The sequence below is a fragment of the Python bivittatus genome, unplaced genomic scaffold, assembly GCF_059951505.1.
Source record: "Python bivittatus isolate LINGU-HERP-01145 unplaced genomic scaffold, Pbiv_v1 ctg000570_np1212, whole genome shotgun sequence".
NCBI lineage: Eukaryota > Metazoa > Chordata > Lepidosauria > Squamata > Pythonidae > Python > Python bivittatus.
Window position 1 is genome coordinate 25,397,608 of NW_028277097.1, and position 23,429 is coordinate 25,421,036.

The window sequence follows — 23,429 nt, forward strand, 5'->3', positions numbered from 1 at the left end:
CCAACTTACAACAGCAGTTCCAGTTGCTGTCATTAGGCAAATACCATATGGTTGCAGTGTCGCACGGTCATGTGATCACCATTTGCGACCTCCTGCCGGCTCCCCCATTGTCTTGTCAGAAGCCAGCAGCGAAGGTCGAAATGTACCGCGGGACGCTGCAGTGTCATAATTGTGAGCTGGTCACCAAGTGCCTGAATTACAATCACGTGACTGCAGGGATGCTGTGATGGCTGCAATTATGAGGACTCATTGTAAGTTCCCCTCATTCAGTGCCTTCATAACTTCAAAAGGCCACTGAACAAGCGGACGTTAAATAAGGACTACCTGTACTGTCATGCTGCTTCTTGTCTCTTCTAAGAGCTCTCTGAAATGCTCTAGGTTCCTTCCTAAGGTTTTTGTCTTTCTCCGTTTTGGCTTTTCTTCTCAGCAATTTCCACCATTTGTTCTGCATCCAATTTGTTTTCTTCTGCTTCTTTGGTGATCTCTTTGTACATTCATCCTTAACAATTTCCCTGATTTCATTCCACAAGCTGATTCCTTATCAACGGGATTCAAAGCGTCAGTGATTCCTGACGTTCTCACTGAAAATGCGGGGTGTATCCTATTGTGGAAACTGGTTGGCTTTCTGCTGCTTTAGCTGGAACTTGCACGTGAGCCGTTCATGATCTGTTCCACGGTCAGCCCCTGGCCATGTTTTTGCTGTTATAACCGACTCTTCCACCTCCTTGTACCGCTAGAGGTAGTCCTTGGTTAACAACCACTCATTCAGCGATCGCCCAAAGCTACGATGGCGCTGAACATGGGGTACTTATGACCGGTCTTCGGGTTTCGGCCACCCCAGCACCCCTGCGGTCACGTGACTGTGATCTGGGCACTTGGCAACCGGCTTGCACTTACAGTGGCTGCAGCGTCCCACGGTCGGAAGCGGGCAGTAAAGGTCGCAAGTTGCTCTGGTAAGTCTCCCCACCTGGCAGCAACCACCCCCACCCTGCTGTGCTTGTGCTGTGCTGGCCCCTCGCCCTCCCCCACCCTCCAGCAGCTACTCCAAGCCCCACCGCGCTCACGCCACGCCACGCCAGCCACCCGTGCACCCTCCCCCACCCGGCAGCAGCCGCTTACCCGCCTGCCAGTCCGCTTGAGAGCCACCTGGGACTTGCAACTTCCCCACTGACTTTGGTTGTTGGAAGCTGGCAGGAAGTTGCAAAGAGCTCCTCGGTTAACGACCCACGAACCTTGCTTACCGACAGCAACGGGGACTGCCGGCATTGCCGTCGCTGAGCAATGCGGTCACGTCACATCGTGCTTTACGACCGCACGGCAAGCACCGTCGCTAACCGTGGATCCCCTGTGACCTCTCTGCACGCTCTGCCTGGCAACGCTCCCGCCGCGCTCGGCTTCCCGGGCCAGGCAGTCCGACCACGGTGAGTTCCGCGCCTCGCCGCTCCCCGCGTCGGCGCTCCGGCCCCTCGACACGAGCGGCGCGCCGGGCCCGCTTCAGGCTGAGCTTCGCCGCAGGACTCACCCGCCTCCCTCTTCTGCGGCAGCGGCCGGAGGACGGACGGGGGCAGCCGTCCCGCCTCGGCGCTGTCCGTGAAGCCCAGGACCCGCGCGCCTCCCTCCCGGGCGCATCGCGTCCAGGCGGCGCGCCCTCTTCGCTTTCCGCGCCCCCGCCGAAGGGCCCCGTCCCGCCCCCTCCCGCCGCGCCCGGGGCCACTCCGTCCCGCAGGCAGCCTCGGCACCGGCGCGCCCGGAGCCCTGCCCCGGCGCAGCCGCGTCCCGCACGCCGCTCGGCCTGCGCCGCGGGCGCCCTCCGGCGCCGGGCCTTCCAGCCTCGCCCGGCTGGGCCCCGAACCGCCGGAGACGAGGCCGGGCCGCCGGGCCACGGGAGAGGGCGCGCTCAGGCTCCCGGGGGCCCCCGAGCCGAGCGCGCGCCCTCCCTCCGAGGCCGCGCCGGGAGGGAGGGGCGGCCGCGGCTCCGGGCATGCGCCCTGGCGGGCAGGCGCCTCCCGGGCGGGGCGGGGCGGGGCGAGGCCAGGCCAGGCGGGGGCGGCGCGGCCCGCCCCGCCCTCGCTCACAGCCCAGCGCCCGCCGCCGCCGCCGCCGCCGCGCCGCGCCCCGCAGGTAGGAATCCGCCGCCGCGCCCCGGAGGCCGAGCCCAGCGCGCCGCCGGGCGGGCAGGAGGCGCCGGTCCGGCCTCGGGGCGCCCGCCCTCTCCCGGAAGGGCCCGGCGCCCCGAGCGAGGCGGCCCGCAGCGCCGCCGGGCTGCCGCGAGGCTCCGCCGGGCCGCCGCCGGGCCGCCCCGCCCTCCCTCCGTGCCCCGGCGCGCCCGCGGGCGGGTTGGCTCCCGGCCCGCTCTGGGTTTCCGGGGGCGGCGTGCGGCCCCCTCCGCCCGCGGCGGTCAGGGCTGGGCCCGACTCTGCCTTCGGGCCCGCGGGGCCTCGCGGGGATGTCAGCCGCTCCGGGGGGGCGCCGGCGCGCGGACCCTCGCCCCGTGCGGGACCGTGAAGGGCCGCTGCCTCGGCCGCCCTCGCCGCGGAGGGCGCCGCTCTGCCCGGGCCTCCTGCCCGCCCCGCCGTGCGGCTCGCGGCTCTCCCGCCCGCGGGTGGCGCGGGCGCCCTGGAGCTCGCGGCCCGCCTGTCTCAGCCGGCAGCGCTCTGCCCAGCGAGGAGCGGGCGGCGAGCCGCTTCCGCCCCGGGCCCCGCCGCCCCCTCCTCGCTGGACCCGGCCGGGGGCCCTGCCATTCCGAGGTGGGACGTCCAGGAAAACGGGGGCGCGGGTGCGTTGGGAGACACGTAAAAGGAGACACTTTTTCGCCGCCCCCCCCCACTTTGCAGCCCTCAGGCCCCCAACCGTGTACGCTCCGCCCCCCTCGTAGCCCAGTCTACTTTGCAGGGAGGTGGTTGTTGGGGGTGGCAGGAGAGGGAGAACCTCGCCTGCCCCTCGGATTCCAGGAGGGGGAAAGGCGGGGTTTAAATGCTGAGCCGAATGTGAACAAAATAGTCCCTTTTATGGCGCTGTGCTCCTGGGGGGGCTGAGGGAGGGGCATTTCTCACTGGCGATGGGTCTTCGGATGAAGAGATCTCTGTTAGATTTCTGAAACTTTTTTCAAACGAGCACCGTGATAGGTTTATAGCACCAATTGTGTCGTCTCGTGCAATGCACACTCCAGAATTAGCAGGCAAGTGTTTACAGGAAAAAATAAAACCACAAACGGCAGCCAAGGCTGCAGGCTTTGTCAGATGTTTTGGGCCATTTTGACTAAGATAACTGCAGTTCTTTTGAACTTTTTGGAAATGGAGTTGTTAAATTTGGGCTAATCTGTTTCTCTGCAGTAGTCTACTTTGGTTTACCACTTTGCTCTGAGGCCACCTGAGCTTGCTTTGCCAGGGACTCTAGGAAATCAGCAGGACAGCCCCTCTGCCCCTTCCCAGGAGCCTAATGACCCTGGGCTCCCTCTTGCACCCTCTAGCATAGCCTCTAGCATGGCAAGGCAGCAGCTGTGCCCACGTGGAGGCTTCCGAGGTAGAGAATGCAGCCGGCCTTTTCTCCCACCTGGGAGACGCCTTGCAGGGCTCAGCTTGAAAGGGCACTGCCAGCAAGCACAGCTCTGCATCTCCCTTGGTTCTTGTCTTATCCCTGGAGAAGTGGAGTCCCCCCCGCCTGCTGAATGCAGAGCCTGTAATGTCTGCTTCCCTCAGCAACGCCTGGTGTGGGGGACAGTCTCTCTGCCATATAGGGCTGCCCCTAGAACTTGGATTAGAGTGCCTGAGAGATGCAGAGAGGTAGGAAACTCCACGAGCCGGCCACGGCTGGCTGCGGAACAGGGTCATGCCGGAGGCTCCGGAGGGACAGTGGCGAGCCCAGGAGGCGGGGCACCACGCTTCCCCAGGGTGGGGGTTTGCCTCTGTGGGAGAGGGGCATTGCTAGGATTGTGGGTCCCCTTCGCTTTCAGCATCTGACCCAGGAGTAACCCAGGCTCCCTCTCTGTGGCGGGCTGCACCCTTCTGCCATCTGCCAGTTCTTGGTTGAAAAGTCGCTGCCTCCAGATAGAGGCCCTGCAGCCCCCTTGCTGCTGCTGCTGCTGCTGCCGCAGCCTCTCTAGCTGGAGGCCTGGGCCAGAGATGGCTACGAATTCCATATTTGGTAGCAACCGTTGTTGACTCTTTTGCCATGGGAGGGGGACACTTCTAGCCCAGTCCCTCCTCCTGGCTGGGATCTGCTGGTTGCTCATTCGGGCGGGCTGGGATGAGGCACGGCTGAGAGCGCCTGCAGGATTCGTGCTGGGGCCTCACGGCAGCGGGCCTGCAACTGCCGGCCAGCCGGCCTGGGTTGCCTTGTTTTCTGAGGCCGGCATTGGAGGGGCGGTGGCGTACCTGTTGGACCACTGAACGCATCTGGAGTGGAGGAATGCCTTCATTAGGGTCAGCTGAATGGCCCTCTGGAGTGCAGATGTTCCCCCTGTTTCGGGCTTGCCATCCAAGGTGGGGGGAGGGAAGAAGCAAGGCGCGTTGGCCACCCCCTCCCCTCCCCTCCCCTCCATCTTCTGGATCCTGGCTCAGGGAGAGCAGGCAGGGGTTGGTTCCAGAGAGGATGACAACCGTCATGGGGCAGCTTCCGGAGGGAGGAGGTCCTGAGCCTCTGGCTGTTCCTGGGGTCCGGTGCTTCGCTTCCTCTTTCCCTCCCTCCCTCCTTGGGGCACCCTGGAGAGGCACTGGAAGGGGCGGCCTCCCGCTGGGGACCCCTCTGGCTCCGCTGTCCACGGCCGGCCGGCGCCCCTGCTCTGCCTCTGACCGCTTTGCCCTTCCTGCGTACGGAGCGGGAGGGAGCGCCTGCATCAGTTCTCGCGAGGAGGAGGCTGCTGAGGCAGCCATGAGCTGGACAGGCCGGAAGTGAGTGTGCAGCCGCTGAGGAGGTTTGGTCATTCTGTCCTGCAAAGTCAGAGCAGGCGTGGCTGCAGGGCACCATCTACGAGTTTGGAGCAGGGGTTCCCGTCCACCTCTGCCAGCGAGCCCAAAGGCAAGAGATGGGCAGGGGCAGGCCCCCGTTTCTCTTCCTGTTGGGGAGTCGGAATTGGGTCCCAGGCGATCTTTCTCTCCTGTGGGGCAGAGTTAGGGAAAGCCTGCAGCCGGCCGGTCTCTAGCAAGGCCGAGGTTCTGGAAGGGTGCCGCTTCCTGAGAGGTGGAGCTGTGATGGACGGCAGGCCCGGGGCTTCCTGGCGGGGGTGGGGGGGCTTGGAGCGGCACAGCACAGGGCAGGCTCCCTTCCCCCCCATGCAGGGAGGAAGGCGTGGGGGGAAGGGAATGAGGCAGAGCTGCTGGGTTTTCAGCGGCCTGTAAACTCTAGTCCAGGCCACGGGGCGGCAGAGGGCAGGTGGGCGAGCTGTTTCCTGTTGCGTTTCTCTTCTGCGGATGACCCGGGTGCGGTGGCACAGCAGGTGCCTGTGGTTTGGTGGCTGCCGCCACCGCTACCCCTTCTGCCAAGTGTGGCGACGATCCTTGCGGCTTTGGGAAGTCCTGTTCGGGGTCGTCTGCTCCTGCAGATTTAGCCGCTCCCTTTGAGCAACGCAGAAAAGGGTAGGGGGACGGAGAACAGTGGCTTGGCTGGCTTTGGGGGGCTCCTGACACTGGCCCTCCGCCTTGTGCTGGGGCTCTCAGAAGCCTTCGGCCTGGGCACTGCTGGAACTGGGTCCGGCACAGCCGGTTTTGGCTTTGGCTTCCTGGGGAGCCGGAGGGAGGAGGAAAAGGGGGAGATGCCTTGGCGGCTGCCTGCTGCATGGCCCTCTTAGCCGGAACAGGCTTTACTTTTTGAAACTTTCTGTTCTGCCTTTCCAGGGCGGTGAACCAACCGTCAGTTTAAGGCTGCCCTGTGCTCCAGTTCCTCTCATGGTCTTGAAAGGGGGAGGGTTCAGCACCACCACCTTCCTGCAGGCCCATCAGGTGGGCGCCCTTCCTGCTCCAAGGGATCCTCATCCGCCTGTCCCTGTTCCAGGAAGAGCAGAGGGTACTTGGCTCCCCCTTTGCCTTCTGGGCCCCCTGGTTCCCTTCCCTGTTTGGACCCCCATCTTCATCCGCCCCGTTGCAGACAAGAGCTGAGTCTCTATCCGTGCCACGTACTGAAAGGTAGAGAAGGAATGCAGCGAGGCTCAGGGTCCTGCTTCCTCTCTTCCCCTTGTTGCTTATTCTTAGGCTGTTTCATATTTCTGCCCAGACATTCAACGCCCCATTTTTTTTTCAGGCCATTAGATGCTAAGGCTCTACTCTCCCAGATGTTCTCTGGGACTCGAAGTTCATGGACTGAGGATGGATAAACCTGTAGCAAACATCTGGACCGGCAATTTCTACAGATTTACTGGGGGGAAAGATCTGCACTGCATTTTTAATTGAAAACTTCAAAGTAGTTAATGATGTCACAAAAATTTTCAGGACCAGTTCTAGAATTGGGAGGGGTTGTACAATGCAGCTGACCCACCCTTTCCCAGTCTGCGACTGGTGGTGGCTTGGACCCACCCGCGCTCCCTCCACCATTCTTCCACTGCTGGTGATTCTGCTCTGTGTGAGGCAAACTCTGCCAGGCAGTTCAGGTCTGAGAGCCCCAGGAAGTGTTTGTCCTGCTGGAGCCCTGGCCTCGTGCTGCTGGTGCTTGGCTCTGATGGGTCCCAGGGCCCTGGTCCCCACTGCATGCGGAGTGTAGTTTTGATGGCTCTGCCCTCTTTCTCTGGGGCTCAGTGGGTGCTTATGCATGTGATTAATTCCAAGCTAGAAGGTTGGCAACCCCAATTCCCCTCAACGATTTCTGTGTTTTCGTCCTCCTGTGGAAAAGGCCCATCCTCCATAAGAGGGCAGAGGGCAGCGGGTATCCACTCTGAGCAAAAGTGTGAGGAAGGAGGGGCAAGGGCTCCGGCAGGGGGCACTTGACCTGGAGTGGCCAGACATCTGCTGCACGCAGGTCGACCCGACCCATACTCTTTTGAATGGGGGCGGTTCACCTGCCTTTGCGACAGATCAGTGGAGCCCCTGGACTTGCCAAAGGCTTGCCAGGTGCTGCTTCACTCGGTTTCCCCGCTGAGCTCAGAATGCCCTGAGACTGCGGCCCCTCCCTTTTGTCTCCTGCAAGGGAAGGCCTTGCTCTCTTGCAGCAGCGGGGTTCTGAAGCCGGGGACCTCACCAGCTGTGAAAACTGGACCCAGGACCCAAAGAGGTTATCATGAAGCCTTGCAAACCCAATTAATTCATATTCAAAAGGCTGATGCCGTTAAAGTGATGAACGTTAAGTCTCTGGTTTCCAGCATGCCTCTCTGTTTCTGCTATATTTTGACCCCTCCCAGTCCCCCTGCAGAGTCTTGCCCAACTAGAGGTGTAAGGAGGCTGTCTGTCTGTCTGTCTGTCTCTCTCTCTCTCTCTCTCTTTCTAGAAGGCAGCTGTAAGCTGAGTAGGAGACACATGACTTAGTGCTGTCCCATATCCTCCTACAAGCATAAATCCCTCTTCGAAACTGCTGCTGTTACCCGTCCAGGAATGTATCTGCTTTAGGCAAAAAATATTCTGTTGGGAAATCAGGGTGGGGAAGGGGACACTGAGTCACCCCCCTCCATCAGTCTGTGGGTCTTGTCCAGCTCATTCTGCAGTTTGCAAAAAAAACAAACCCTGAATTCGCCAGAGCACCCCTATTCCTCTTCTCCGCCCCTCCCCCCCATTTGAGGCCCATCGTGTTGTTTCTGCTGTTTGCTAAAGGTATTTATATCCTGCCCTTTCATTTTAAGAAAATGACTCTCAGGATGGCTCACCGTCCTTGTGCGTATGCCCAGACACACACGCTGTGTCCCATGCAGTTGAAAATTAAGAGGCCGAAAAAGAGGCGATTTAGAGCGCAACAGGATGCAAACTTATTTGCCTGGGGATAAGTGCAAATCCTGTCGAGGGAGCAGGACAAAAGGTCTTTGGGGACTGCCGAAAGCCAGGGAAGAGTGAGGAGGCAGTGTTTCTGGCGGCCACCTCTTCAGCTGCCATCTGGTAGACAAGCCCTTTTTCTGCTTTGCAGCCCCCCCCCACCCCCGGCAAGCCTGATGCTGTCGCTGGTCCTGTGTTCCAGCCAGCAGCTCTGCTCCCCCAGGTAACAACCCAAGAGCTCCCCGCAGTTTGCAGTAGTGACTTCTGGGGGGTGGGGGCTCCTGAGGTTTCCCTCTGCTGCCTCCTGCGTTTCTTTCTTAGTTCAAGGAGACCCTTCCGGGGTATGGAAACTGCAGCCGGCGGTCTGCTTTTCTCTCGGAAATGCTGGCTGCCACTGACCCTGCGGGCCTTTGCGCCCCCACAGCTTCCCCGAGCCCGCCAGCCCCAAGTCAGTGGCCAGGGATATCTTCTGCCATGGCCCAGCAGGGTGGAACCAACGTGGGCCTGAAGCTGGCACAGCTGAAAAAAGAGTCTGAGGCCGTTCACCAAGAGGTGGCAAGGTGGGCCCCAAAGAGACCCTTGCCGCGTAAGGGTGGGCGAAAGAGATGCAGGTTTAAGCCCGGAGTGCTGGCTCAGCACGGGTTCTCCACAGCAGCTGGTCCTTTTTGTTCTAAGCAGTGACCGTGCTGCTTTAGCATCGGTAGCCGAGGCAGCTAAACCGAGTTTGTCTTGGTTTTGACTCTCCTCCCTCCCAACCCCTGTGAAGGTCCTGATCGCAGGCTTGTGCTCCCGCAGAGAGGTCTTGCCCTGCTCAGGGTGAAGCTCTGACAGTCAGCCCCTTCCGTCTCACACGTAGCTGCTGGGCCACTGCCCCAAACACCTAGGACCCCTCTTTGCCTCCTCCAGTGTCTGGGTGGGGAGCAGAGAGCTTTCTAGAAGCCTTGGCTGCAGGGCACTGCTGGAGGCAAGGGGGGCTTCCGCACATCGAGGGAGGCAGGGGTTTGCTTGGACCCTTAGGTGGGCCAGACACACAGCTTGTCCTGTCTCCATGCGGCGAGGGTCAAACGGGAGGCTGTGGCTGGGGTCACGGGCTAGGGGGCTTTTGTTGTTTGGACCCAAGCTGGCAATTGGTGCCAGTGAAGGTGGCATCCATCTTCGCATATGCGGTGAGCTAGTCTGGGTGCCTCATTCAGAAGTGGGGAAATGCTGTGTCGGGGGGGAGTTGTGTCCTCCCCCATAAGGGAGTCTCTTGTATGATGCTGGAATTCACAAAATGGGGGCGGGCTGGGTGTTAAGTAGAGTCAGGAGTGGGGAACCAGAGAGAAAGCAGGATGTGACCTTGGGCTCAGAGTTTGCTGTTGGCCAACATCTAACTGACTTTATCACCTTTGTGCTGGTCAGAGTTGGCCAGGAGGGCTGCAGGGCCGAAGGAACAAGGGGGGCTGCCCCTCCCGCCCTTTTGACACTTGAAGCGCAGTCGGGAACATGGGTTAGGGGCTGTGTGAAAGCAGCATTTGGGGAAGCCTGATCAGCACAGCTGGAGAATCTCTTCTGGGGACTGGGAAGGAAAGAGCAGAAGTCCCCCCCCCATGTTGGCTGCTGGTGCTGCTTCCTCTTTTGGGGGGAGGGTGCTTAGGCAGAGGCTTCGCCCCTCCTTCCCCTCCCCCAGAAACCACAGAGCCTCCAGCTTCTGGCATTCCTGGGGCTGAGCGAGAAGCTGGAGATGTTTTGCGCCTGGTCCAATGCACCAAGCCAGCCAATGGGAAGGTGGGGGCCTCCGACTGGTGCGCTGCGAGCAGACGTCTTTCTGGCATGCCAAGAATGCAGCCCTGGAATGTCTCCCTGGGGCGGGGGGGAGCAGGAGTGCCTGCCTCCTAAGCAGAGGCCAGGAAGACTCTGGAGCATGAGCAGGAAGGTGCCCCCCCCATTTCCAACTGCCTCTGGACTGGGGTCTAGGAACAGCCAGTGGGTGCAGGAAGGGGGGTCTCAGAGCCCCCAGCTGTTGAGAGGCTGGCTTTCCCTTGGGCCTTTTCCCTTGGGCCTTTCCCTTGCACTGGCAGGGAAGCCCAGGGGCTGGGCCATTCTGGGGTGGGGCAGTTAGAGGATTTGCTGGCTTCTGGGCCAACTGGGGCTGGGGGCAACATCTAGAGGAGGTCCCAGGTGTAAAGGCAGTAAAAGCCCAGTGAAGACCGTACAGCAGCAGCAGCAGCCAGAAGGCCTCACACAGCGGGAGGGCTCTGAGTGCCCAAAGGCTTGTGCCCACTGGGGAGGCAGGCTGCTCCAAGGAAAGCCCCCTTTGGGCCCTGGGGGGAAAGGTCCTCGCAGGGAATTCCACCAAGCTGGTTTCCTGGCTGGCAGCCTCTGCAGTGGGCAGCGTTAAGCAAAGAGCTCCTGTCCCAGTTATCCAGCGCTTGGGAGGGGGCCGGGCGACAGTGGCCTTTGGCAGAGCTGTTGGGTCTTCCAGGGTAGCTCCCTGCCAGGTCTGTGCGAGAGGGTGCCTGCGAAGGCCAACCTGCTCTGCTTTGGTGCCTGCAGGGCTATCTGGGGTGCGTGGAGACCCAGGCCTCCTGCGAACCTTGTTCAGAGTTCCTCTGAGCTGGTCTTTTGGTGCAAAATGGTGCCCGTTTCTGGAGCCATTCAGAAGGGAGGGTCCATTCCACCTGCAACCACAGGCGGGGGTGGGGTAGGTCTTATCAACCCTTGGACTTCCAGGCCTTTCGTGTGGCTTGGCCTGCGGGAAGGGATGGCCCCACCTCCAGCTTATGGTCATCCTGGGATACCTGGCTTTGGGTCCCCCCCCCCAAAATCCAGTCTTGATCTCACGTGGCTTCCTTCAGCAAAGCGTTGGGCCTGGTTTCTGAGAAGCAGGAAGGTGGGGGAATGAGGAAGCGCCTTTCCCACTTTGGGTTTGTTACAGCTGGGTGACCAGTCCCCACTTTGGGTGTCCTCTGAACAGACGCAGAAAAGATGCCCTCGTGGCCAGGCTCCTGTGTGGAACAAAAGCTGCCTGTCCCTGCCCAGCTGCTGGGAGGTGCTTTCTGGGGTGTCCTTGAGGCTCCTGGATGCTTTGGGGGTGAGAGGTGGTGGGGGTATCCCGATGCACCTGGCTGGCGGGTTCCAACTGGGGGAGGGGCCTTGGGGAGGGGGCGTGTCCTGCTTGGAAAGGAAGAGGGACTGGCCTTGGGGTCAGGTGAGAGGAAATGGGCTGCAGCTGCTGGGGCACAGATAGGAGACAGGCAGCCGAGGAGAGCCCTGCCCTGGCACAGAGACCAAGCGGAAGGGCTCTGCACCCGGAGCGGCTCCGAGGAAGGACTGAAAAGGGGTGGGCAGCTGGACGAAGCAGCCGGCAGATTCAGGTACCTGGAGCAGCCCCGTGGGGGGTGCGCAGGAAGTACTTGGCAAGAGAACAGAGCAGAAGTCCCCTGCCTGTTCCATGCCCTGCAAGCTGGGCTCAGGGGGAGTGACTGTTCTGCATGGCTGGGGCAGACCTCGCCTCCCTCACCTGCCTGACAGGTGCCAGTCTGGCTCTGGGCGGTGGCACAGGAGGCCCGAAAGGCGAGCAGGGCCTGTGCTGGTGGGTGAGAGGCATCAGCGTCCGAACTTTGCTGTGGGTAGGGTGGGCCTGGTGGGCACTCCTTGGCAGCCGCCCTCAGAGCCTTGAGGTTCAGAAGGGCATCCCCTCCCTGGAACCCAGCTGCCAACCCTGCCGTCTGTTTAGGCTATAGGAAGGGAGTGGGACATGAGTACAGCACAGTGTTGTGTTGGCACCTCTGCTTCCTGGGATGGCTCCTCTTTTGCATCGGGAAGTACAGCCGCTGCTTTGAACCCAAGCTGGTGAATTCTCCCCTGCCCCCTATCTCTTCTGAGAGGTTGCCAGAGAGGGTCCTCCGTGGCCCCGTTTTCAGGCACCAGCCTCACTGTGCCGGAGGCATTGGAGGAAGTCTTTGGCTGACGGGCCGTGGGGGGTCTTCTTCGATGGCTTGAGCAAGCAAGGCAGGCTTCGGTTACCAGGCAGGGCCCCGTGGCTTCCTTCCTGTGGTTTCCTCTCGCCAGCCATCCTGGGTATAATCTTCCTCCGGCCACCAACCTTATCAGCTGGGCTCCACCAAGATGGGCTTCCTCCTGCGGGCGGGACTGCCGCTTTGGCGTGATGCGGCACATCTTCTCCCCACAGGGTCTTCCTGGGCAAGCACCAGAACTTTGGAGTGGCCACACCCTCACGCTGCCCTTTCCTGCCCTGGGCCTGGCGCCCAGCGCATGGGCGGGAGATCTCTGCACTTCTCCATGGTGGTTGTAGTAAAAGGGGAACTTCTGGGGAAGTCATGGGACAGCCTGGGAAGGGCCTTGGCTTCAGAGGTTGCGCTCTCCTCCTGTTCTCGTCTTGACGGCTGCCTCCCCTTGAGCAGTTGAAGTAACTTGCACCAGGGACCCCAGGGGTTGGCACATCCAAAGAAAGCCGGCTGGGCTTGTTTGTTACTGCCTGAGAATCAAATCAAATCTTTGTTAACAGTCAAAGACCAGCATCGTTTGAAAAGCACTGGACCTCTTCCTGAGGCAAAGGAACCAACCTGTGGAATGCCCCGTGGGATTGGGCAAGAAATTGCAGCCTCGGTCCCCGCCCGCTTGCCCCTGAGGGCTGGATGCAGCCCCACCCCTGCCATTCTTGAGGCTGCCAGTGGGAAAGAAAGGGTTCTGGGTCCCACCAGGTAGAGCTGCAGGACCGTTAAGGCTGAGGACAAGCATGAACCGTTCTGGTAACGGGGTGGCTTTTGCCTGCTTGAGGTGGGGCAGGGCCCATCTGTGTGTGTGCTCACCTCTCTCTCCTCGTGGCACCCAGGGCGCTCCCTGCTCACTCTGCCCTTCTCCTTCAGCAGGTGAAGCAGACGGGACATCCCAGCCACCACCATGGTGGCCTTATCGCTCAAGATAAGCATTGGCAATGTGGTGAAGACAATGCAATTTGAACCCTCCACCATGGTGTATGATGCCTGCCGCATCATCCGGGAGCGAGTGCCGGAGGCCCAAATGGGGCAGCGTAAGTGCCAGGAGCTGGGGGATGTCATCCCCCACAGTTCTCCGTGGGATGTTTTTTCCCTTGGGTTTCTCTCTGCCTTTCCCACACAGATGGATGCACATTTGCTCATCCCTAGAAGCTCAGCCGGGGGGGAGCAGGAGGCCCATACTCCCTTGGGGCTGACCTTGGAGGGCTTCTCCCTCCAATTCCAGCCCTGTGGAGGCCGCATGGTTCATGGAAATCTGCTGGAGGGGAAAGTCAGGTGCCTTTCTTCAGAGAGAGGGAACAGTGACACCAATGCCGCGTACAATCTGAAGAACCGAGAAGACCAGAATGTTGCTGGTCTGCAGCCTTCAGGTTCTGGACATGGAGTGGGAGCTGAGTGAACACTCTGAACTGCTCTCAGCAGGCTCTCTTTGCAGGCAGAAACCAAACCCAGCGTGGGGAGCAGGTCCAGGCGGGGTACCAGGAGGAACTTTCTGAAAGTAGTAGCTATCAGCCAGTGGAACAGGCTGCCACTGGACCTGTCCTCCTGGACTGGACTTTTCAAACAGAGGCCGGACGGTCATCTGTCAGAACGGCTCTAGGGCAGCAGTTCTTAAACTGTTTGACCCAGTTATCCCTTTTCCCAGTTTCAAATAATGTCATTCTTCCCCCGGCAAAAACAGATTCTGATGTTGTAACAAGCATCTTGGCAGTGGCACTCCCAAACGATCCTTGAGTAATTGTTCCATTGTCCCCAGTATATGTCAAACGTTACTCTCTTGGGAGTAATTGCCCCCAGTTGAAGAACCACTGCTCTAGTGGATCTTGTGCTGAGCGGGGGTTTGGACTAGATTACGGTACTTCCCACTTTCAAGATGCTGTGTTCCTCATCATTACTGGTATATTATTTATTAATTTGATTTAGAAGGCTGCCCAACTCCGTAAGACTGGGTGGCATAAAGCATTAAAAAATATTAAAAAACAGACGATAAGAAACACAAAGCCGTCTGTCTGTCTGTCCAGGCAGGCCTTCATTGAAGAAAGACATCTGAAGGGGGAGGAGGATGGGCTGACCAACCAGGTGCTGCAATTGGCCAGTGAGACCGGCCATGCAGGGGGGAGGGGGAAGAGACAGGACCGTTCCTTCTTGCACTTTGTCCCTTGCTCATGCCCCTGCGGCTCGTGAGGCATCACTGGCTGACCTGAAGCCCCCTCCCCAGTGCTAGGGAGATGCTTTGGGGTCAGTCCTGGACCAACCCCCTTTCCCGCTGTTCTTCCTTCAGCCAACGACTTCGGCCTTTTTCTCTCGGATGAAGATCCCAAGAAGGGAATATGGCTGGAGGCTGGGAAGGCTCTGGACTACTACATGCTCCGCAATGGGGTAAGTGCTTCCCTGCAGGGGGTTTTACTGAGTCAGCTGGGAGTGGTTCACCTTCATTCCCAAGGGCTCTGAGTGAGCTGGTGGAGAGTATGGTTGAACGCCCCGATTATCAGAAGCAATTAATGAAGGGCTCATGGCTAGCGGCTCAGTGTGCCCCCCTGAGGCAAGCGTGGTCTTGATCAGGGCACAAGTGCCCGAGGGCAAGGCCGCTGCTCCAGAAATGCCCGCTGGAATCCCCCAGAGTGGCATTTCTGCCATTCCGTGGGAGCGCCGAGTTCAGGGCGTTAGCCAGGTCAGCCCTGTCCAGACCTAAAAATGGGCCATCTGGAGCACCGGGCAGCTTTCAGATCCACAGCCGCTCCGTCTTGTTGTGTGTTCTTTTTAAACTGCACCCGATTTGATTGACTCAGACTCAGAAGAGCCACAAAAGCCCAGGACTCTGGATAGCTGTTGTGTTTTGTTTCTTAATCTCCCTGTAAGGGTTGGGGAGATGTTTTATTTTGAAAAAAACAAGATACAAAAGGGAAATATGAAACTTAAAAGTCTATACGTGTTTTCTATTGCCTCTACCCTATATTCTGTTCTATTATGATTTCTGTATTGTTATGCTAATGACTATTCCTATAACAATAACAATTACTACAACCGTTCAATTACTATTACAGTATTTCCTCTATGTTATACTCTATTGCACTCTATAACCATGTTTTTTTCTTACAAACCCTGTTCTGCCTTAGTTCCTCTCAGGAATTTCTTCTGCTTCTTTCTTCTCTGTTACTGGCCAGCACGTAGAGGATTTGCAACTTTTCACGTTGTGCTTTTATACTTGCACTTTTCCTTGCTCTGCCTCTGTGCTTCTTTTCCACTGGACCAACCAGTCTCTGTGAAGGAAAAACACCTTCTTTTGTTTGCCTGCTTTTCACTGTCTTCTGCTACTGCTGCTGCTTGTGCAGAGCTTCCAAAACACGCATGTCTCCTGTTCTCCTCCCACACCTGTTTCGAGCATAAGCAGCTCTCCAGTGCTGATGCTGGGGAGAAGGCTCAAATAGGAGGGAAGGGGAGGCAGCCCAGGGGCCTGCTCTTCCACACTGCTCCAGATGCAGCAGCCTCCAAGCACCACATCTCCTCTGTGGTCATTACAAATAGAGAGATGGGTCCCTCCTGCATATTGATGGTTCTTACCGCTTGCTGGTGGGGGACCGCTCCAAGCAGGGGGAGAAGCCTGAGCCTTGCAGCATCGCACAGTGGTGAGCCCAAGGACTTGACCTCTGTCTCCCCCCGCCCCAAGCTGGAGCTAGCCACTCTTGGAGGAGCAGGCCCACTCCAGGACAGTGCCCCCATTCCCGACCGAGCCAACCCTGAAGGATGTCGTGGCTGATGGCCAAGGATCAGCCAGTCAGGAGGCCCAGAAGGACCTGGAGAGGGACTCGGTCACTGCCTTCTTTGCTCCCTTGGGCTGACTGTTTCCACCCCCTCTGTTGTCCATACTCTTACCCCCAATTGCGGCCCTGGCATTTCTTGACTCCCCACCCCTAAATTTGACTTTCCAGGACACCATGGAGTACAAGAAGAAGCAGCGGCCCCTGAAGATCCGCATGCTCGACGGGACGGTCAAGACAGTCATGGTGGATGACTCCAAGACGGTCACTGATATGCTTATGACCATCTGTGCCCGGATCGGTGAGTAGCCTGGCAGCTTTTGGGCTGGCAGATGGAAGGGGGAAGAACGAGGAGGCCTTCTCCATTCCCCTCCAAAGCCAGGAGGGACAACCATGCTGGCAAAGCTGAGGCAGGCTGCCAGGTGGCTCTGCCCATAGCTGTGGCCAGGGCTACTTTTTGTCCTCGGCAAGGCTGCTTTGTGCCTCCAGGCATCACCAACTATGATGAATACTCCCTGGTACGGGAGGTCATGGAGGAGAAGAAGGAGGAGCAGACAGGGACGCTCAGGAAGGATAAGACCCTGTTGCGGGATGAGAAGAAGATGGAGAAGCTCAAGCAGAAGCTGCATACAGATGACGAGCGTACGTGAGGGCCGGGTCAAGTTCGCGGGGGCGGTACGGGGCGGCTCGGGCTGGAGGGAACCTCCAGGGCTCTGAATGCCTGCCGTGCCTCCTCGTGCAGTGAACTGGCTGGATCACGGACGCACTTTGCGCGAACAGGGCATTGATGACAACGAGACGCTGCTCCTCCGACGGAAGTTCTTCTACTCTGACCAGAACGTGGATTCCCGCGATCCGGTGCAGCTCAACCTCCTCTACGTCCAGGTACCCTTCCCTCCCCTGCTTCCGGGGCCTTTCCCTCAGCTTTCCAGGCGGGGCACAGCCCCCGCCTCTGCCCTACTTGGGAGACTCTGACCTGTGGGGGCAGAGAGGAGGCTGCTCAGGAAGGCCCGGCGGCGTTTCCAGGGAGGAGCGTGGAGGAGAGATCCCACCCTGCTGATCTTGCTCTTCGGTCCTCAGGCCCGAGACGACATCCTGAACGGCTCTCACCCTGTCTCCTTCGACAAGGCCTGTGAGTTTGCTGGGTACCAGTGTCAGATCCAGTTTGGTCCTCACAATGAACAGAAGCACAAGCCGGGATTTTTGGAGTGAGTCTCTGTAGCTTGCTGGGCGGCATTGAGCCAGGTCCCAGTGGGTCATTTCCCCGGACACGGTACCCTCTGGTTGGAGAGTTCGCCACAGTTCCCCGTTCTCTAGGCTGGGCATCTGTCTGTTCTGCTCTAGGGCTGGGCAGAACAAGGGATTCAGGCTTTGTACGGCCCCTCTCTAACGTGCATCTGAGAATCTCTTTCCCCTTTGGTAGCTTGAAGGATTTCTTGCCGAAGGAATACATCAAGCAGAAGGGCGAGCGGAAGATTTTCATGGTGAGTGGAAGGCAGGGAGACGGCCCTCTTGAAACTGGAGCTTTACTTCTGAAGCGCCTTGGAGGCCGGCCTGGCATTCGGGAGGGTTGAGGGTGTTTGCAGGGGAGCACCTGGCAGAGCCAGCTGAGATGGCGCTGAGGGGCTGGGGGAGCCGGTGGTTTGGGAGCAAGGCGATGCAGCCAGTGGCTCTCCCCCTCCCAGGCCCACAAGAACTGTGGCAACATGAGTGAGATCGAGGCCAAGGTGCGCTACGTGAAACTTGCCCGCTCGCTCAAGACATACGGCGTCTCCTTTTTCTTGGTCAAAGTAAGCTCTGCTTGGGCCCACTTTTGCTCCATCCCCAGACTCCACGGGGGCCATGGGAGGGGCCCGGGCTGTGGTGCAGACTGCTCTGCTCAGAGGCTCTGGAGGCGGGGAGGTGTCTGGCTCCGGTTGGGGCTTGGCTGGGGCTTTCCTGCTCCAAGCTGGAGCGGAGGAGGGGGAGACGCATCCTGTGATGCTGGCACCTCCCTTGCAGGAGAAGATGAAGGGGAAGAACAAGCTGGTCCCCCGTCTGCTGGGCATCACTAAGGAGTGCGTGATGCGGGTGGATGAGAAGACCAAGGAGGTCATTCAGGAGTGGAACCTCACCAACATCAAGCGCTGGGCAGCCTCTCCCAAGAGCTTCACCCTGGTAACCACTTCCCCTCCCAGCCCCTGCGGTTTCTTTGGTCGATGGAAAGGCAGAGTGATTAGCAGGGCGACCTGCTGCAGGAGATACACAGGGGCCGCCAAGTCCCTCCATCCAGCCCCTGAAGCCTACATCTGGAGAGGAGGGGCCGCCCTGGAAGAGGAGGAGCCCACTGCTGGATGCCCCCGTAAGAGGGAATGCTCAGAAAGCACCCTGCCTTCCCGGAGGGTGCGGATTCTGCGTGGGGTCCTCTGGATCCCCAGCTCTCAAACCGGACAGGCGTTATATGCAATGCCACTCCCCCAGAGGAATTGCACTCAGAAACACCCAGTATCCAGTGCAGCTGCAGCGGTCTGTGGGCTGCCCTGCCCTGCCCTGCCCTGCCCACGCTCTCCGGCCCTCCCACCCCTCAGCTGGCAGACCTGCTGCAGAGCTAGGAGGCCCCCTTGCGTCCAGGCACAGGACGAGCGTGCCGGGTGACCTCCCCCTCTTCCTGGCCTCTCACCAAGATGCCGTCTCCTTAGCTCACGCCTGAAGCAGCCTCAGGGCAGCCTTTTGTGTCAGGTGGAAGGGGCGACCGTCTGACCTGCAGTCGGGAGGCGGTAGGGGTGGGATCCGTCTCCCTCCTCTCTGACCCTGGGGCCCCTCTTCCAGGGCGATTCTGTTCTGGGCCAGCTGTCTGCAGAGCTACTGGCGACAGCGGGCGAACCCATCCTTTCCAAACGCACCGCCTCCCCGCAAGCCGTCGGGGGGCATAGGAAGGTCCTGGCTCAGCTTTCAGATCTCCGCACCCGCTTCAGCACGGCTGAACGTGCAGCAGGCTGGCTGGCTGGCTGGCAGCACTTGGTCCTTTAACCAACGTGCCTGAGTGCGGCTGCGGAAGAGGTGGTTTTCGGCTGGCCCGGGAGGGAGGGAGGGAGGGAGTTGCGGGGAAAGGCTGTTGCTCTCCTGGCTGCCCCCTCTGGGCAAGGCAAGCAGCAGGGGCATCCAGGGAGGGGGCAGCAACCCTAGCAGAGAACTCCCCCTCCAATGGCTGCCTTGGCTTTGGTGTTGCAGGATTTCGGGGACTACCAGGATGGGTATTATTCTGTGCAGACCACTGAAGGGGAGCAGATTGCCCAACTCATCGCTGGTTACATTGACATCATCCTGAAGAAGGTGGGTCTCCGGGGGGGTCTGGGCAAGGAGGGGACCACAGCGACCCAGGGTGAGAGGAGGGCTGTCACAATTGCTGCTGCTGCGGTCCGGACCAAGGGATGACCTCGCCTGTGGGGCGGGGTCCCTTCCCTGGCCTATGTGGCTTGAGCTGCTGAGGGAGGCAGTGGGTCCGGGGTCTCTGGGTCCTGGCCTTGGTGAGCAGGGGATAACTGCTGCCTTTCTGCCCTGCAGAAAAAGAGCAAAGACCACTTTGGCTTGGAGGGGGACGAGGAATCCACCATGCTAGAGGACTCTGTGTCCCCCAAGAAGTAAGACTGGCTTAATCAGAGCGGGAGTGGTCTTCTGGGGGGGGCCTTGGAGCTGCGCCTCACAGCTGGCTTGCCTTGTAGGTCAACCCTTTTGCAGCAGCAGTTCAACCAGCTGAACAAAGCCGAGCACAGCTCAGTGGCCCTTCCGGTTATCATACGCCCAGGTGCCAGTGGGCCGGAAAACTTCCAGATGGGTACCATGCCCCAGGCCCAGCAGCAGGTCACAAGTGGCCAGATGCATCGGGGGCACATGCCCCCTCTGGTAAGGGTCCCAGGCTCCAGGCTCAGCTCTGGACCTCCTGAGACAGCTGCTTGCACAGGACCTCAGCGCCACCTGCCACGTGCCCCGTATCCCCTGCTGCTCGGGATTCTCCGCTCCGGCACAGGCCTCGGGGCTTCTCCCGCCCTCAAAAGCCCGGTGTGCTCTTTCTGAGGTCACCAGTGCTGCTTGGGAAACGGGAAAGCAGCCCCCCGTGTTTCTCCCCCCTGCCCAGCCCTGCTGCCCGGGAGGATGGCGGTTTATCTGTCTTCTGCTCTGCCCTGCAGACATCAGCTCAGCAGGCCCTGACAGGCACCCTCAACTCCAGCATGCAGGCCGTGAAAGCTGCACAGTCCAGCCTGGACGACTTCGAGACCCTCCCGCCACTGGGGCAAGACGCGGTGAGCAGGGCCGGGAAGGAGGGTGGCTGCGGGTCTGTCCGGGGAGGCCCTCCTGGAATGACTCCCGCTTCTCTGTTCACAGGCCTCCAAGGCCTGGCGAAGGAACAAGATGGACGAGTCGAAGCACGAAATACATTCCCAAGTCGATGCCATCACCGCGGGCACAGCTTCAGTGGTCAACTTGACCGCCGGCGATCCGGCAGAAACAGACTACACAGCTGTGGGGTGTGCCGTCACCACCATCTCATCCAATTTGACCGAGATGTCCAAGGGGGTGAAGCTGCTGGCAGCCCTGATGGAGGATGAGGGCGGCAGCGGGCGGCAGCTCCTCCAAGCAGCTAAAAACCTGGCTGGTGCCGTCTCGGAACTGCTGAAAACGGCCCAGCCGTCCAGCGCCGAGGTGAGTGGCAAAGGGACTGGACCGGAAGCCGGTCCAAAGGTAGAGCTGGCCCAGGACGCCCCGGCTATAGGAGAGCCAGGGGGCCCGACTGGGGGTCTTTGGGCTGATCCCGCCTCCTTGGCCCAACCCGCCACACGGGGAGGAGGGAGTATTCTGTCTGCTGCCTTGGGCTCCTGCACAGAAGGTGGGTACAAATTAAACAGAAAGGAAATCTGAGGAGGACGTGAATCTGCAGCCTGCCCCCCGAGGTCCCTGGTAGACTCCAGCAGGTGCTGTCCCTTTGTGCTTCTGGCCCTTCCCATATGCGGTGCTTGGGGACAAAGGCGAGGAGCAGAGGCTGGGGAGGTTGCGCGCCCTGAGATCCAGAGCCACTTCCAGGCAGCAGCCCCGGTGAGGGGCTCCTGGGGTTGCTTGGGTTGTGTGGGAGGATTTCTGGTGAGGCGTCCGCTTGCGATGCCCAGGCTCCCTGCTGCAGCAGCCCTCTTCACCTTTTGGAGTTGCTCTCTGAGGGAAGGGGGGGCTGTCGCATCCCCGGTGCATGTGACCAGGCCAAGGGCCGAGAGCTGACGTGGACCCCGCTTCCTCCCTTCTAGCCACGGCAGAATCTGTTGCAGGCAGCCGGCGCAGTGGGACAGACCAGTGGGGAATTGCTGCAGGAGATTGGGGAGAGTGACACCGATCCCCATTTCCAGGTGAGGTGCATGCCAAGAGCAAGGCAATCCCACCCCAGATAGATGGGCTGGCTCAGGAGTGGCCTAAGGGCATCCGAGTCCGTAGGAGGGGAGACTGGGAGAAAAGTCAGCAGGTGGTGAGGGGGAATAGTGGCCCCCTTCCCATCCCCAAAGGGGGTGTCACAAAGAAGGCCAAGACTGCCCTGGGCCCAGGACGTGGGGTACCGGCCTGTGAGTTTCTTAAGCAGTCCGACGTCCGCCCAAGGGGAGGCCCCGACAGAAGGAGCGGTTGGATGGTGAGAGCAAGCTCGCCTTGCCTGGAGGACGTTAAGCATCTGCTGGGGAGGGTCTGAAACTGGGAAACTGCGCGTGGGGGTGGGGTTCGGCAATGGCCTGGATGGCACCCCAACTCCACGCCGGCAGCCGAGGCCCATGGGCTGGGCCCAGAATCTCCCTCTCCCTCTCTCCCCCTCTCCCCCTCTCCCTCTCCCTCTCTCCCTCTCCCTCTCACGTTGCGGATGTTCACGTACAGATTGTGGAGAGCCGGCGCCCCCGGACCCTGTCCGCCCCCGATGCCAAGACGGTAAAAGGGCCAGTGCTGGCCCATGGCTGTGCTCCTTGCAGAGCCCTTGCTCTCTCCACCCACCCCCCAATCGGTGTGCTTGCCAAAAGGGGGTCCTGCACAGCTTTCTCTGGTTCTTCAAAGCCAATCTTGTGCTAGGCTCTGTCTGCTGCAGCCCCCTCACCCACCCACCCACCCACCCATCTAATTCTAAAGTCCCTTGGAAAGCGATCGCAGATCTAGGGCTGGGTGACCAAGTCCCGCTGCTAGGACTCAGTACCTGATCTGACCTGCTTTGTCAGGGGTGAGGGAAGCGGGGGCGGCCTGGCACTCTGAAAATCCAGAGGTAGGGTCCCTTCTGGGTACAGGGGATTTCAGGGGGCCTGGCCAGGCCAGGAAAGGGGACACAAAGTGGGAGGCTTACGACTGGTGCAAGAGGGTGCTTGCCAACCCCTTTGGCCCTGGCAGCCCCCCAGCTGTGGCTGCTTGGACTTGGTGACGGGCTCGGTGTGCAGCGCTCAGCGCCTGAGATTGAGGCTGCTGTTGGTGAAGGTTCGGTACCGAGTGGGAAGGCTGGCCGTAGAAGTGTGGCTGGCCCCCAACAGGAGACCCGGGGGAAGCGCGGCTGGGGTCCGTTCCAGTGGCTGTGGGTGCCTTAGCTTCGGTGGGGGGAGGAGAGAGGACAGACGCCCTGTGCTGGGCTTTTTGCGAGCTTCCTGATTCCCCCTCCTTCCCCAGGACGTGCTGATGCAGCTAGCCAAGGCAGTGGCCAGCGCGGCTGCCGCTTTGGTGCTGAAGGCCAAGAACGTGGCCCAGAAGACGGAGGACTCGGTGCTGCAGACCCAGGTGATCGCAGCAGCCACGCAGTGTGCCCTCTCCACCTCCCAGCTGGTGGCTTGCACCAAGGTGGGTGTTTCCAGCTTGGGATTTGGGTGGTTGCTCGGGGCCAGCCATGGTGGCAGTGGGGCCCCTCTCTCCTTTGCCTGGGCCGGGGGAGCAGGGCCGGTGTCCTGTGTCCTGAGACCTTCTTCCTGCTAAGGGAGACCCACCCTGCTGCCCCAGCACATAAATCGACTCCGGCAGGCCAGGTTTTTTCTCTGCTGGACGGGTTGCCGGAGAGCCTGGCTCCTGACCCCGTGCTTCTTGCTCCTTCCTCGTGGCAGGTAGTTGCTCCCACCATCAGCTCCCCCGTCTGCCAGGAACAGTTGATCGAGGCTGGAAAGTTGGTGGCCAAGTCGGTGGAGGGCTGCGTGGACGCCTCCCAGGCGGCCACCTCTGACGAGCAGCTGCTGAAACAGGTGGGGGTGGCCGCCACCGCTGTGACCCAGGCACTCAATGACCTGCTAGAGCACATTAAGCAGCACGCCACAGGCGGGCAGCCGGTCGGGCGCTATGACCAGGCCACTGACACCATCCTCAACGTCACAGAGAACATCTTCAGCTCCATGGGAGATGCTGGTGAGGAAGCAGCCCTGTCTGCATAGCCCCAGAGTTGGAGGGCGATGCCAGCAGTTGTGTGTTTGATGGTGCCTCAGAATCCGCCAGGAGCATCGCGGCCTCCCTCATGGCCTCTCCTCACTCTCCAACCCCCCAGGTGAAATGGTTCGTCAGGCTCGTATTCTGGCCCAGGCAACGTCTGACCTGGTGAACGCCATCAAAGCTGATGCGGAGGGGGAGACCGACCTGGAAAACTCACGGAAATTGCTGAGCGCTGCCAAGATCCTGGCAGACGCGACGGCCAAAATGGTGGAAGCAGCAAAGGTCTGGCACTTAGTATGCGCAGAGTGGGCGATGAGGCATTTAGGCAGGCAGTGCCCATTTGGCTGTATGGCCAAAGCTGGGCCGGGCAGAAAACGGCCCTCTGTCCTTGG

At 60.1% G+C, this 23,429-nt stretch overlaps 2 protein-coding genes across 3 annotated transcripts in view; both read left to right on the top strand.

Annotated features, from left to right (window-relative positions):
- Positions 1-1,981: 1,981 nt before the first annotated feature.
- LOC148214347 (uncharacterized) lies at positions 1,982-7,509 on the top strand. The gene is made up of 3 exons (XM_088153004.1): positions 1,982-1,995; positions 2,078-4,481; positions 5,832-7,509. The coding sequence occupies exons 1-2, from the start codon at positions 1,982-1,984 to the stop codon at positions 3,033-3,035; spliced, it is 972 nt and encodes a 323-aa protein (XP_088009130.1). The 3' UTR covers positions 3,036-4,481; positions 5,832-7,509.
- TLN1 (talin 1) overlaps positions 1,998-23,429 on the top strand; it is a 48,235-nt gene continuing 26,803 nt past the window's right edge. The window contains exons 1-19 of one of the 2 annotated variants that reach the window (XM_088152617.1): positions 1,998-2,121; positions 12,758-12,921; positions 14,169-14,266; positions 15,817-15,946; positions 16,135-16,287; positions 16,388-16,530; positions 16,726-16,853; positions 17,069-17,129; positions 17,331-17,435; positions 17,647-17,802; positions 18,856-18,957; positions 19,189-19,265; positions 19,347-19,527; positions 19,812-19,925; positions 20,008-20,325; positions 20,919-21,017; positions 22,297-22,464; positions 22,722-23,016; positions 23,153-23,319. In XM_088152617.1, the coding sequence (XP_088008743.1) occupies positions 12,792-12,921; positions 14,169-14,266; positions 15,817-15,946; positions 16,135-16,287; positions 16,388-16,530; positions 16,726-16,853; positions 17,069-17,129; positions 17,331-17,435; positions 17,647-17,802; positions 18,856-18,957; positions 19,189-19,265; positions 19,347-19,527; positions 19,812-19,925; positions 20,008-20,325; positions 20,919-21,017; positions 22,297-22,464; positions 22,722-23,016; positions 23,153-23,319 (2,625 nt within the window). In that variant the 5' untranslated portion in view covers positions 1,998-2,121; positions 12,758-12,791. The remainder of the gene's footprint in view (positions 2,122-12,757; positions 12,922-14,168; positions 14,267-15,816; positions 15,947-16,134; positions 16,288-16,387; positions 16,531-16,725; positions 16,854-17,068; positions 17,130-17,330; positions 17,436-17,646; positions 17,803-18,855; positions 18,958-19,188; positions 19,266-19,346; positions 19,528-19,811; positions 19,926-20,007; positions 20,326-20,918; positions 21,018-22,296; positions 22,465-22,721; positions 23,017-23,152; positions 23,320-23,429) is intronic. The other variant, XM_088152618.1, reaches the window with a different exon arrangement.